The sequence below is a fragment of the Cavia porcellus genome, unplaced genomic scaffold (genome assembly GCF_034190915.1).
Source record: "Cavia porcellus strain 051 isolate PalLab524CR breed Dunkin Hartley unplaced genomic scaffold, mCavPor4.1 scaffold_2, whole genome shotgun sequence".
Taxonomy (NCBI): domain Eukaryota; kingdom Metazoa; phylum Chordata; class Mammalia; order Rodentia; family Caviidae; genus Cavia; species Cavia porcellus.
Genome location: NW_026947485.1, coordinates 90,016,497 through 90,030,258, shown reverse-complemented (window position 1 = coordinate 90,030,258; position 13,762 = coordinate 90,016,497). Strand labels below are relative to the sequence as shown.

The following is a 13,762-nucleotide window of genomic DNA, read 5'->3' as shown; positions in this document are numbered from 1 at the left end:
AATCTCCAGGGATATCCCTGTAAACACCTATCCCTCAGTCTGTTACTCAACCACTCTTTTTCTCCAGTATGTTTTCTTCTAGATAGTCATAACAGCTAAAATGTAATGATGTAATACTCGTTCTAGATAACTTTTATTTTTAAAAAGGATTGGAGACTTTAGTGAAAAGGATACATAACTGGGAAGGGTTGTGAGTGGTAAAAGATTTGGGGACCTGGATGACCCTTAGGGTAAGGCAGTCATATACTTCTATTGCAAGGTTAGCTTTGATGAGCCTGACCATACATTATTACTATACACTTATAAATTGAAGCTATATCAGTAATTCTGAGGGCTAAGGCTATGTGTTTATCAACCTCAAGAGAAGCTGTGAACCCAGGTATATATAATCCTGCTTTTATTGATGATAGTGCTAACTATAAAAACCATCCAGCATTTTTAATATCAATGAAAAAGAAGCTTCTGAACTCAGCAAGCGAAGGCATACCTGCAGAATTTTTGTCCATCAATTTAGTTTCATAAAGTTATTATGAATTTACACAATGCAAATTCATTTGCACCTTACATCAATCTCATGAAGCAAGTATTATGATTAGTCTGCATTTTACCAAGACTTAAAGTAACTTGGGACAGATTTTAATCCCAGCAGTTAGGTTCAGGGACCATTCCCTTAATTTGGTGAGGATGGCCCCATAGGAAAAATAAATAAATAAAGCTGATCACATGAAAAGCAAACCTTATCTAAGTTTCTCAGAATACAGAAGACAATTTGCTAGAAGAAAGGGAACAGAACCAGCTGGTTAGCTGTTCACCATTCCCACTTCTCTGGCACGACCTCCTATGAATGTGCCCACTGTAACGTGCCCACACGTAACACATTTACTGCTGTATTTATTCACATTTTTCTCTTTATCTTGTCCATCTTTTGATGCCAACGGCCTGACATCTCTGCCACGAGGGTGGATGAGGATGGCAGGCTGACTGAGTAAATGCTACAGATATGACCAAGATTTACCCTCCTGTGTTATTGCCAGGATTCTTACTAGCTATTCTGTATTTTTAGAAGGTTGGATAGATGATAGGTTATCTATCAGAGCACCTACAATCAACAAAGTAAATGACTGGCCAATCCAATTCCGTCTCCTGAGACTCTGAGAACAGTGTGGCCATGGTTCACATGGACTGTTTGTCTGACTTCTGACAATCCTTGTATTCTTGTAACAGGAGAAATATTTTCCTCTTAACTGGAGAAATTTAAGCTCATCTGGAATGGAGGTTTTGTCCTTTGGGGGACATAAGGAAAAAAATGGCCATCTTTCTGTGCCTTTTTTTCCCCCTCTCTCTTTGGTAATGGTAAAATTAAAATCTAAACTATCCTATATGCCTTTCAGCCTGTTATGAGAGTCAGCTTCCCAAGCCCTTAACATATAAGGTCAAATGCAATCTTGTTACTCTTAAATGCTTCTGAGCCCTCTGAGATTCCAACTGGCTGATAACTGTAGGCAGCAATGGCCAGGCAGTCCGCTGATGAAAAGGCAGTGGCAGATTGCTATTCGAGCCCTGGGTTTGAGCTCCTCAAGCAATATCATTTTATTGTTTCCATTTGCCTTAGCTCTGACCTTAAAGAAAAATGACTATGGGAGAATAACGAAGGCAGGAAAAAAATACACAAGTTCTATATGAGTGTGGTAAACAACTACATGTACTTACTTGACCTCTTTTGTTTCCATTATGTCCTTTTTTGTTCTCTGCTTTTGGAGGAGGGGGCTGTGAGAAAAGATAAAAACACAAAACTTAGGGTCTTAAGACGAATCTGTGGCAGCAAGCAGGGCTTCAGGGCTTCAGGCTGTCTACTCATAGGAGCCTAGTGAGCTGGTCTAGAACAGTGAAGCCTGCACATCTGTACTCACAAATACACATGCACGTGCGTGCGCGCACACACACACACACACACACACACACACACACGGATGGTTCCAGGTCCCCTCTACTTTTTAAAGTCCCAAACACTGTCTCAAATTGAGGCACACACTACCTCTAGTTCAATATTACCTTCTGCCTTCAGTCACATGTCAGGTATGCAAACACAGGTTCACATGTTTCTACTCATACATAAGGTATTCACACATTGTGTAAGGAACACTGGCTGTACACAGTCACTCTTTGCAGGAGGAACCAAAATTCTTTTTTTGTTCTTGTAGAATACTATCTACCACTATGAGATTGCGTTTCTAGGTCCAATATACTGTTTTCCCTATAAGGCACAAACACCTTATATCCTTTGTAAATCCTAAAGAATGATCTTAGTACATAGCCAGCCACCTCAGAAATCTAAATGAGATTGAGTATCCTTAGAAAATGGATCCATATTTGGTTTTTATGAGAAACACAAAGCAAGTAAATAGTATTTCTTAAAGCAATAATAATTATTATTGAATGAAATATTGATTTAATTCAAAATGAACTAAAAGTTGGACCGAGAAGGCATCAGTAACAGGATACCATAGATTTTGTTTACATACCACTTCCAGTGTTTTGTTAATTTGTTTCTGAATCTCCAGAAGCATCTCCATGCCCTATAAGAAGAGTAACTATGATTTTGCACAGTTGCCACCTAGATATTTTAAACATAAAAACTTACACCACATGTGACCGTTCCCAACTCAGGATACTATATTAGGAGTCCCTGCTATGGTCCCTGTAGGGGTATGGATTACAGAATTCAGAAGATGTTGGTCAGTGGCTCTTGGTTTGCATTTGACTGAGCACAAGAGCCTCTGCCTCAATCTCCTTGTTGTTTAGAACTGGTTGGTTCCACTGACTGGACCAAGTTAACTTAATTCTCTTTTGCTCTATCTTGACCCAGTTAGATAACCTTGCAGTACATGTCACATGTCACCAAAAGAAGTCACCAAAGAAGTTGGGGTTAGAGTGCCTGAGTCAGTATCACTGCATTGTCACTTTAAAAGTAAAAAGTAGGTTGTGATGATAAGATCTCTATATAAAGACAGAGAAGGAATGGCATGTCCACCTCTGTGGTATTAACATAGCTAAAGAAAAGATCCTGACTGGCAGCCAGATCTGAGTGAGCTGACAGATGGTAAACCTGATACAAGTCCTGGTTTATAACTAACAAGATGCAAGGTAATACTGATTTTATTTCAAAAAGTATCATAAAATATTCTGACTTCTTACAAATTTATTTCTATCTTAGAAAATATCACTCTTTATTAACATGTTCCACTGCTGGGTGGCTCTTAACCATTGAGTGGCATGGGACAGTCATGTATGTCCCACTGATGATGCAAGCTGACCAGAACATGCTAATGGGAGGTAGGGGAAAAGCTTCTTGTTCCTTTTTGAACATTATGAAGCATAAACCTCTAAAGTCTCCCTAAGGCCTACTTGATAGAATATGAGGATATTCAGAGGCAAAATGACTCAGGCCACTGAAGATAAATATAGACAAATCAGTATACCACTCAGAAGTGACTCAGGGTTCATTCATTCCAAAGATAGACATGAAATGCCTTTTATGTGCTAGGCATTTTGCTAGGCTTAGAGTTCATTTTGAATAGAGAGGGTCACTAGGAAAGTGCCAGCTTCTAGTTGCTACTGCCAGTAAATAGAATGCATGCAGAAGTCAATAAAGACATCCCAGTTCCCCTGGCTAACAACCTTCCTACACCATCAAGTCCTCCGAAGTTACTCATTCTGGCTTCTGTGTAATCACTGGCACAAACCAGTATTATACTGAACCAGACAGCTAAGATGTTTTCCTTTTATTTTTACTTCTCACATTTCCTATTTTTTTTTCTTCCTATTTTATACCGGATTCTCTCTCCCTTGGTACCATAAAGGAACTATGCTAAGAACACATTCATGATGCAGTATTCTCTTTTTTTCAGAAAAAGAAGTCTGAGGTAATTGAAGGTACTTGTTTAGTTGTTAATCCAGGATGGGGTATGCAAATCACTTCTTTCATTAAATTTAGCTTCCCAGGTGATGACTTCCCACAGCTGACCACAGATGCCATTATCAAAGGTACAGTCAGTGTTGATGACTGCTCCTAAAAAGGGGGGGAAAGCAGGGAAAATGAATAAGGTGGTTCATCTCTCTCAGACACTCAGGGCTCCTAGTAATGCAATATAACAGACACTAACCTGACCGTGCTTCAGGAACGCAATGTTCAGGTACAGAGGATTGCTGCCCAGAATGGCACTGGTCTTGGCGACAGCTAGTGACACAGCCCCTATGGCCATACTGCCACAGAGTACTGGCTCAGCAGGTTCTGCAGGTGCGATAGGTTTCTCTACAAGAGAATCCTTTTTTCCTGGAGGAAAAAAACATTGACAAAGATTCCTTTCTGAGAAGTCTGTCATAAGACTATGCTTCTAAATGCTTCACATATAGATAGCAAAGCTCAACAGAAAGGAGCGAAAGCTGAAGCTGGAAAGAGACTATTCTCCCCCTCACCCACCAACTGTGTGTGGTTTCACTTATTGGTGCTCAGATAAACCCAAGCCATGGATTTTGCCTAAGAAATTTTAGGCCATTTAATATTAACTCCTTGGGGTGAGGTGGGTATTACACCCATATACAAGCAGACTGCAGGTTATGCTGATTATGAAACTTGTCCACTGTGTCTCAGAAAGTAGATTTGGACAGTCTTTAAAAGTGGATTCTTTCATCTAGGTCAACACTCTTGCCTCCTCTGGACCTCAGGAGTCATATCAATGAAATAAGGGACCCTGACTTTATGATGTCTAGTCTCTTCTTGAATGGTGCCTTCTTCTTCAGTGGATTCCACCTTTATTGGGTGCTCAGAGGTGGAGGATATCACATTATAAGACGCTGGCAGTGACAACAAATTGACACCACAAACCCATGGCACCTGTGCCTTAATGGGCACACTGAGCCCTCTTTGGTCAGCATGTGAACCAAGTTGCCCAGCATCACCCCAAAAGCTGAGCATCAGATAATAGCACACATGGGGCAATGTTGGAACTTTGCAATAAAGTGGGTTTTGGGCTGCATTTTGGGTTCTCAGTCTCCAAAAGATGAGTTCACTGAATATGGCAGTCATTGTTGCCTTAAGGAGTATGCTATAGTTTGACAGACACAAAAACTCTCTCCTAAGAGAAATGCTGATATTAACCTAACAGAAGGGTTGAGGTTAGAAATCTGTTGAAGACATGGAAAAAAGGGCTAATTGACTTGATAATTTCTGTGCTTTACACTAGCAAGGCTTTTAAAAACAAATCTTAATTTATATGTGACATAGGACTTAGAAAATACTCATTGGCCCTGTCAAAGAATTCCAACATTGTTTAAAATATGGAGTGGCTTTGTGATTACCTAATGGAAATTTCTAGAGAAGGTGAAAGATCCCCCATACCACACCCCACTCCCATATTGCCACTGTTCAGTGTACTTCGTTTAATAAGTGCTCATCTCTGAAAGAGAAATAAATTTGTCTGACAAATTAAAATGGAGGCCCGGGTAGGTTAAAACACTGTCCCCCCGCACAGTATCTTCAAGGGAAGATGGGGTTTGGAGGACAGACTGCATCTGAACTGTCCAAGCATAAGCCTTTCTTCAAATATCTGTCACAAAAGGTCCTGTAGGGTGGTAAACCACTGACCTGGCTTCTGCCCTTTCTTTTTGGTAGGAGGCGGAGGAGGGGGTGGGAGTGTCTGAGGTGGTGGTATGGGGCCTGCCGAGTCTTCCTGGCTCTTTTCCAATTCTTTTCTCTGCTTATCTTCTTGCACTTTATTTGCAAAGAATGTCCTTAATGGCAAGAAAATATGGTTTTAAAATTGGCCATACCATGATATATACCATTTATACAGAATACCATTCATGTTTTATAGCTAACCCCAGTATGTTTCAATAAAATGCTCTTTAGCTACTTAAGAATAAATTAATATCCAAAGCAAAAAAATAATGATGTGGTTATAAAAGTGTTCAAGAAGTGAAATACATTTAGCCTGGAAACAAATGCTTAAAGATTTCAAGGAGATATTTGTTAAGTTATTTGAGCTTTGTTTGCATTTTCAAAATCATATTGGAAAGCACAATTTGATTACAGGGTATTGGATTGTCTTTTTGTATAAATGATATGGAGAATACATAGTGAAACATAGCATTAGGTAAACGATTTCTTTTTTGGAGGGGTTCTTAACATGAATAATGAAAAAAACGGGGTGACTCCCCTTTAGGTATAGTTACACAAAATTTTAGCGTCTCCTCACATCCCTGAATCCCACCCCCAAAAGGAGAAGAGGATAAAAGCTTCCATGGGCAAAAAGAAAAAAAAGACAAGAAGTAGATTTACATTTAATTTATTAATGCCAGCAGGGGCAGCATCTTGAGAGGACAAAGGGAAATTCATCTAAACTATCAACCATAAGGGCAAAGTACTGGCATTTCTATACATGTAAGGACTCAAAAATCTTGTATCCCATAGCCCCTTTCTCATCTTACTTTCAAAGGCGATAATCCAGAAAACTACAAAAGAGGAAAATACAGGATCCAGAACCAGAAGAACATGAAGTCCTTATGATATCTCTGCAGTGGGCCCAGAGAGGAACAAGTTCTGATGGGAGTTTTAGGAAAAAGAAACCCAAAAAGAAATGGTAAATGGAATACATTCAGAAGTTCCAAAGAAAACAAAAACCATTTAAAAGTTTTAATGAAAGTCATCATCCAACTTTGAGGCCACCTAAAACATGACATTCTATAAAATTAACCAAATGATCAAGCATTAAAACAGAGGGTCAGGGCCAGGGGTTTAGCACAGCGGCACACACAAGTGCCTGCCTGGCAAGCATGAGGTCATGAGTTCAATCCCTGGTATACCCCCCACTCCCCCCAAAAAAGAAACTCTATGGATTAAATTGAACCTCTTTAAGAGAGAGAGACAGAGACAGAGAGAGAGAGAACGAGAGAAGTGTCTAGTTTTGCTTGACCACAAACAGAAAAGAAAAATTAATCCTGACCCATTACTTGGTTTGGCACTGAGCAATGACTTACACACCTAGTAAATTCTTCCTTGGTTTTTAAATTTAGACTCCTAATTTAGAGGCTAAGGGTGGAAGAGCAGAACTATAAGCACAGCCATTGTGATCATATGGAAGGATAGGAAGAAGACAAAGGCAGCGTGGGAGGGTAGAGGAGAGGAAAGGACATTATGTGTCCATCTTTTCATAAGAAACTCTTTTGGTAAATCCTAGGGATGTTCTAGGAATAAAAAGAGGCCAATAGGTCCTATGTAACCTTATACAGTAAGTTTTCAATAATAGAATTTTTATATAGCTATTAATAATTACTATATTTTGTAAAACTCCACTGCTTTGATATATGCTTCTTAAGTTGACTTGCCTACTGTATAGATCAGAGCCATTTTTCCCCCACAACTGAGATGCAAAGACAACAGATAGTAGGCATACTTGACACGTTTTATTTTGAGAGGAAGCTGTACCTGAGCGTGCAATCCACATCAGCCTGGTTGGAGGGCACCAGGCCCTGCAATTCCTGAGTGATGGCCTCATTGACCCACTGCACAGCAGTGCTCACTGCCAGGTTCCTTTCTTCTCCCTCGGCCTCCACCAGCTCAGGCAAAGCATTCTCATGGACTTCAAAGTACGTAGGGACCATCACAGAACAGATGCTCTAGAAATGATATAAATGTGCCATGCATTTCCTCTACTCAAAGAAACTAGGAGATTGAATTAATGCAGCTTTTAATATGCAAAATACTTTAAAATCCAGCTTTTAACATGGAAGATATAATTTTCACTGAGATATTTTTAGAAATGTTGAAACTGCAAAACCTAACCTCACAAAACATTTAAAGTGATTACCTTGTTAAAATCATCCTACAAAAATGCGACATTGAACTTCATTCTTATCACTACCTTTCCAATAAATAGCTACAAAGATGTGAACAGATTATTTTTTGGTGCTGGGAACCTAGGACCTAGGACCTAGGATCTAGGACTGAGCTATGTCCCTAGACCTTTAGATTTTGGGACAGGGACTGTGTCTTTAAATTGCCTTGCAATTTTCAATCCTCCTGCCCCATCCCCTGAGTAACTAGGATTATAGGCATGCACTGCTTCATTTGGAATGAACAGATTTGATCATAGTTACTCTCCCTGGGTGCTATGGGTTGTATCCAGACTTCCTTCCAAAGCCGCAGGCACTCATAGGTGGGGCCTTTTGCAGCTGGCTGGATTGAGGGTGTGTGATACTGAGGGTGGGATAAATAAATGGGTTTATTATAGTGCTGGGTGTGGATAATGGAAGCTCCAACCTTCATGTGGGGGCAGCAATCAACTGGTTGTAGCGTGGATGGAATATAAAGGGACAGAAAGAAGGCAAACCTGTGCTGCTGCGTGATGCCTTCTGATTGGCATGCCAAGGACTATTTCTCCTCCTTGATGCTCCTCTACCATGCTGCCCTGCCTTGGAGCTGAAACAAACCTTTCTTCCTTCAACTCTGGATGTTGAGTATTTTGTATCAGTAATGAGAAAAGTAACTAAGACATCAGTCTGTATCAAAATTGCTTCTAACGAATATGTAATTAAAGTGAATTAAAATGAATTGTTAAAATTATTTTCTTCAGTCTACATACTTACAAACTGATACATGAATAAATTTGTAAGCATGTATAGTGACAGTTTATTAGTAATACCAGATTTATTTTATAGTTTATTAGTAATGTCAGATTTTAAAAACTATTTTTGCTTTTCTTTCTCTATCTTGGATCATCTTCAGGTTAGTGTCTACATTAAAATTATACCTTAACATAATATAATATATAAATCAACAAATCATAGTTGATTTATATATTTATATTTACATGATTATTAATGAATAAATCATACATATATTTAACAAACACAATGTCAAAGCATTAATTATCTAAAGTTCAGATAAGAGTTACTGATAAATACAGTGGCCAGGACACCTTAAAAGAATACGTTTCAATTGCCTCATACCTTGTGAAAATTTTGAATGGTGCAGAATACTTCCACCTGCAGGGTAGGAAGCCCAAGTCCATCCAGAACACTTTTCCCCATTATTTTGCAGATGGTGGGAGGCTTAGCAAGTTTAGAAAAACAGTTTGCCTTCAATGCACACACACATACAAAAAATAAAAAGAACAATCACAATACTGCATCAAATTAATTTTTAAAAGATCATTCACATTTACTCTAGTTCCGTGACGGTAAATCTTTTAGAGCTTTCAGTGATAAAGACAGCATGCTATGGCACACATGCCAGAGGTCTGCCATCTCTGCCTACTTCCACTAAGCCTTTCTGCATGCCAGTGCTAGAGAAATAGCTCTGTGGGAACAACCCTGCTCTCACTACTGAGATCTCGATTGAGCCCCCCAACACACACACACACACACACACACACAACCTGGCACATGGGACAATGTGTATATTTTTCAACTCTCAGTAGCAACCTAGACACTTTGTTTAATTTAAAGACGCTGTGTCCCTCTGTAGCAGGCCTTCCTATAGTCAACTCAGTTTCCTTAGTTCCTCAGTTCCCTCTGCTCAAGATACAGAAGTCAATCAGCTCCTGGAAATTGTGGTGAATTCACATTTAAGTAATCTGCAGGGAGCTGGCTTTTCCTCCTCTTAGCAAGGTATCTGAGTTTGGAAAGGGGAAGAATTATTTAGCAGCTGGGTCTCACTGTCAAGCTTCTGCGTAGTCCTGTATGTTTACAGAGGCTTGTAAGAAACCTTAGTAGCAGCAACTTCATTGAGGTGGAAAAAACGGTAGCCATTTAGAAGCAATCCAAGAAAGAACCTGAAGAAAGAAACAGGTAAAAGGCCATGCCAGGAGCCTGATTAAAAAGATTTAAGATTATATGTTTCTCTGCAAAGAAGCAAGAACAGAGGAAAGATAAGAAAGGGAAGTGGGGGAGAACTGTGGAGTTCCAAGCAAGCAGGCGGGCACACACTGTCCCTGGAGCCCAGCCTGTTTGGGACCCTCACACCATCTGGGTGCAGTGGAACAGCTGGGCGGGTCTGGGGCACCTGCATCCGCCTCCCCGTGTGTCTGGAGGACTGTGGATTTCTAAGCAAGCAAGCGAGCATCACTAGTTCCAGAGGCCCTGCGTCCTGGGGTAAGTGCCCCACGCACTCTCCCCCAGCCCAGCTTGTTCAGGACCCTCGAGCCTTCTGGGTGCAGAAACAACTAGGTGGGTCAGAGGCACCTACATCCACCTCACCGTTCTGGCTGCACTTGGAGAACTGTGGAGTTCTAAGCAAGCAGGTGGGTGCCCAATGTTCTTGGAACCCAGCTTGTTTGGGACTGCAGAGTTCTAAGCAAGCAGGCGAGCGCCAGGGGTTCCAGAGGCCCAGCGGCCTGGGGGAACTGGGTAGCAGAGTCCTAGGAGCTGCGAACATAGACGTGGATTTCCAACAGACCCTGAGGAAGCTTTTGAATAACACTTGAAACACAGAAATATAGGAAAATGACAAAATGAAAGACCAAATTACAACCTCAAACCTCCAGCCCATCTCAAGAAACCCTAGGAGCGATGTATATAGAGGAGAATATATGCCATATACCTCAAATATCGGACATAATAGCTACTGAAATAAACAAGCAACTCCGGGAAGCTTGAAAGGAATTCAAACTCGAAATAATCTCCCAAGTAAAAGAAGAAATGATAAAAGAAAGAGATGCTGAACATATCTAAAGAAAACACAGTTAAAAAATTTGAGGAACTAAACAAAAAGATAGAATCCCTAGATGAGCAGTATAAGAAACAAACAGAATATATAAAGCAGATGCACAAAGATATACAGGAAATCAAAAATTCCACTGAAAGCTGTAAAAACCGCCTCAATGAAAGTGAAGATAGAATTTCAGACCTTGAAGACAGGATTGCAGCCAGTGAACAGGAAAGGAAGGATTTTTTTTAAAAATAACAAAGAATCAGGAAATAACAATTCAACAACTGCAAAATGACACAAAGAAAAACAACATAAGATTGATAGGGATTAATGAAAATGAAGGGGACAACATAAAGGATGTCAAGAGGATATTTAGAGAAGTAATAGCTGAAAATTTCCCAAGCATGAGATCAGAAACCGACATCAGGTTCAGTGAAGCATTATAGAACTCCAAATAGTCATAACCAAAATAAAACTATACCCAGCCATATAATAATCACCATCCCAGAAATCCAACACAAGAATAGATTATTAAAAGCTGTCAGAGAAAAAAGACAGATCACTTATAAAGGAAAACCTATCAGAATCACAGCAGACTTCTCAGCACGAACAATAAAGTCAAGAAGAGCACGGAGTGAAGTATTCTAGATCCTAAAGGAAAATGATTTCCAACCTAGACTGATGTACCCTGAAAAACTATCATTCAAAATTGATGGTGAAATAAGATACTTCCATGACAAAGAACAGCTGAAGAACTTTATGATCACCAAGCCAACCCTGCAAAAAATATTGAAAGACAGTTTAGATACACAAAGGAAAAAAACCACTAAGCAAAGCAGATAATTAAACAGAACAGAAAGATAAAAATGCAACAGCAGAAAGATAACATGTCAACAATAAACCAACATAAAGCAGTTATAACCATTAATGTAGATGGTCTCAATGCACCAATTAAAAGAAACAGACTGGCAGAATGGATCAAGAAACAAAATCCAACCATATGCTGTTTACAGGAAACCCATCTAACCCAGAAGGATACTCACAGACTGAAAATCAAAGGAGGGAAAACAATACTTCACGCAACAGGAATCCAAAAAAAAGCAGGAGTAGCCATTCTGTTTGCAGACAATGTGAACTTTAAACCAACAATGATCAGAAAACACAAAGAAGTTCACTACATACTCGTTAGGGGAAAACTCCAAGAGGAAGAGATAACTATCTTAAATATATATGCACCAAATTCCAGAGCACCCAGTTATATAAAAGAAGTATTAACAGAAATGAAAAATCAAATGATCAGTAACACAATTGTAACAGGAGACCTTAACACACCATTGACACCAAGGGACAGATCAACCAGACAGAAAATCAGCAAAGAAATAACAAAACTGAATCACACCTGTGAACAAATGGACTTGATAGACATATACAGAACGTTCCACCCAACAACATCAGAATACACATTCTTCTCAGCCTACATGGGTCATTCTCTAAAATAGACCATATATTAGCTCACAGAACATATTTAAATAAACGCAAAAGAGCTGAAATCATCCCTTGCATCATAGTAGATCATAGTGCTTTGAAATTAGAAATTAATGATAAAAGATACTGCAAAAATCCCACAAACACATGGAAACTGAATAACATGCTCTTGAGTAATCAGTGAGTCACAGAGGAAATTATAGAAGAAATTAAACAATACCTACAAGAAAATGAAAATACATATACAACTTACCGGAGTCTGTGAGATGCAATGAAAGCTGTCCTCAGAGGAAAATTTATTGCACTGAGTTCCCCCATCAGGAAAACAGAATGAATACAAATAAATAACCTGATGCTACACCTCAAACAACTAGAAAAAGAAGAGCAAGTCAAGCCCAAAGCCCAAAGAAGAGAGGGAATTATAAAAATCAGAGCAGAAATTAATGCAATAGAGACTAAGAAAACAATCCAAAGAATCAATGAATCAAAGAGTTGGTTCTTTGAAAGAATAAATAAAATTGATAAGCCTCTAGCCAACCTTATTTTAAAAAGGGAAGAAAAAGCTCAAATTCATGCAATAAGAAATGAAAAAAGATGAAATCACTACAGACTCAGAAATACAGAAGACCATCAACATCTATTTTGAAAACCTCTACTCTCAAAGGTTTGATAACACAGAAGAAATAGACAAATTCCTAGAAACATATGAAGTACGAACGCTAAATCAAGAGGATGTAAAACTGCTGAATAACCCAATCTCTATTAATGAAATTGAAAATGTAATTAAGTCCTTACCTACAAAGAAGAGCCCAGGCCCAGATGGATTCACTGAAAAATTCTACAAGAAATACAAAGAAGACCTAATGTGGAGACTCCTCAAATTATTCAATGAAATTGAAAGGAAAGTAAGCCTTCTTAAGTCATTCCTGGAAGCAAATATTACTCTAGTACCAAAACCTGAGAAAGACCCAACTAGAAAAGAGAACTATAGAGCAATCTCCCTAATGAATACAGATGCAAAAATCCTCAATAAAATATGGGCAAATAGGATGCAGCAAATCGTCAAGATTATACTCACCATGACCAAGTGGGATTCATCCCAGGCATGCAGGGATGGTTCAACATACGCAAATCAATAAATGTAATCCACCATATCAATAAAGCCAAAAGTAAGAATCACACGATCATTTCTGTAGATGCAGATAAAGCTTTCAACAAGGTCCAACATTCATTCATGATAAGAACTTTACAGAAAATTGGAATTGATGGTCTTTACCTCAATATAATAAAGGCCATCTATGACAAACCAACAGCCAGTATCATACTAAATGACCAAAAATTGAAGGCCTTTACTTTAAAATCAGGCACAAGACAAGGATGTCCTTTATCACCACTCCTATTTATTATAGTACTGGAAATACTAGCCAGAGCAATTAGACAAGAGAGAGAAATAAAAGGGGTAAAGATAGGAAAAAAAGAAGTTAAATTATCATTGTTTGCAGATGACATAATACTCTACATAGAAGACTCCCTAAACTCCATTGAAAGACTCTTAGATATAATAAATAAATT

The 13,762-nt window shown here is 39.0% G+C and overlaps 1 protein-coding gene across 1 annotated transcript in view; it reads right to left on the bottom strand.

Annotated features, from left to right (window-relative positions):
- Eno4 (enolase 4) overlaps window positions 1–13,762 on the bottom strand; it is a 30,894-nt gene that overhangs the window by 9,958 nt on the left and 7,174 nt on the right. The window contains exons 2-8 of the mRNA XM_003479321.3: window positions 9,007–9,135; window positions 7,484–7,674; window positions 5,645–5,790; window positions 4,164–4,333; window positions 3,938–4,069; window positions 2,523–2,576; window positions 1,711–1,767 (exon numbers count right to left, since the gene is read on the bottom strand). Coding sequence (XP_003479369.2) covers window positions 1,711–1,767; window positions 2,523–2,576; window positions 3,938–4,069; window positions 4,164–4,333; window positions 5,645–5,790; window positions 7,484–7,674; window positions 9,007–9,135 — 879 coding nt within the window. The remainder of the gene's footprint in view (window positions 1–1,710; window positions 1,768–2,522; window positions 2,577–3,937; window positions 4,070–4,163; window positions 4,334–5,644; window positions 5,791–7,483; window positions 7,675–9,006; window positions 9,136–13,762) is intronic.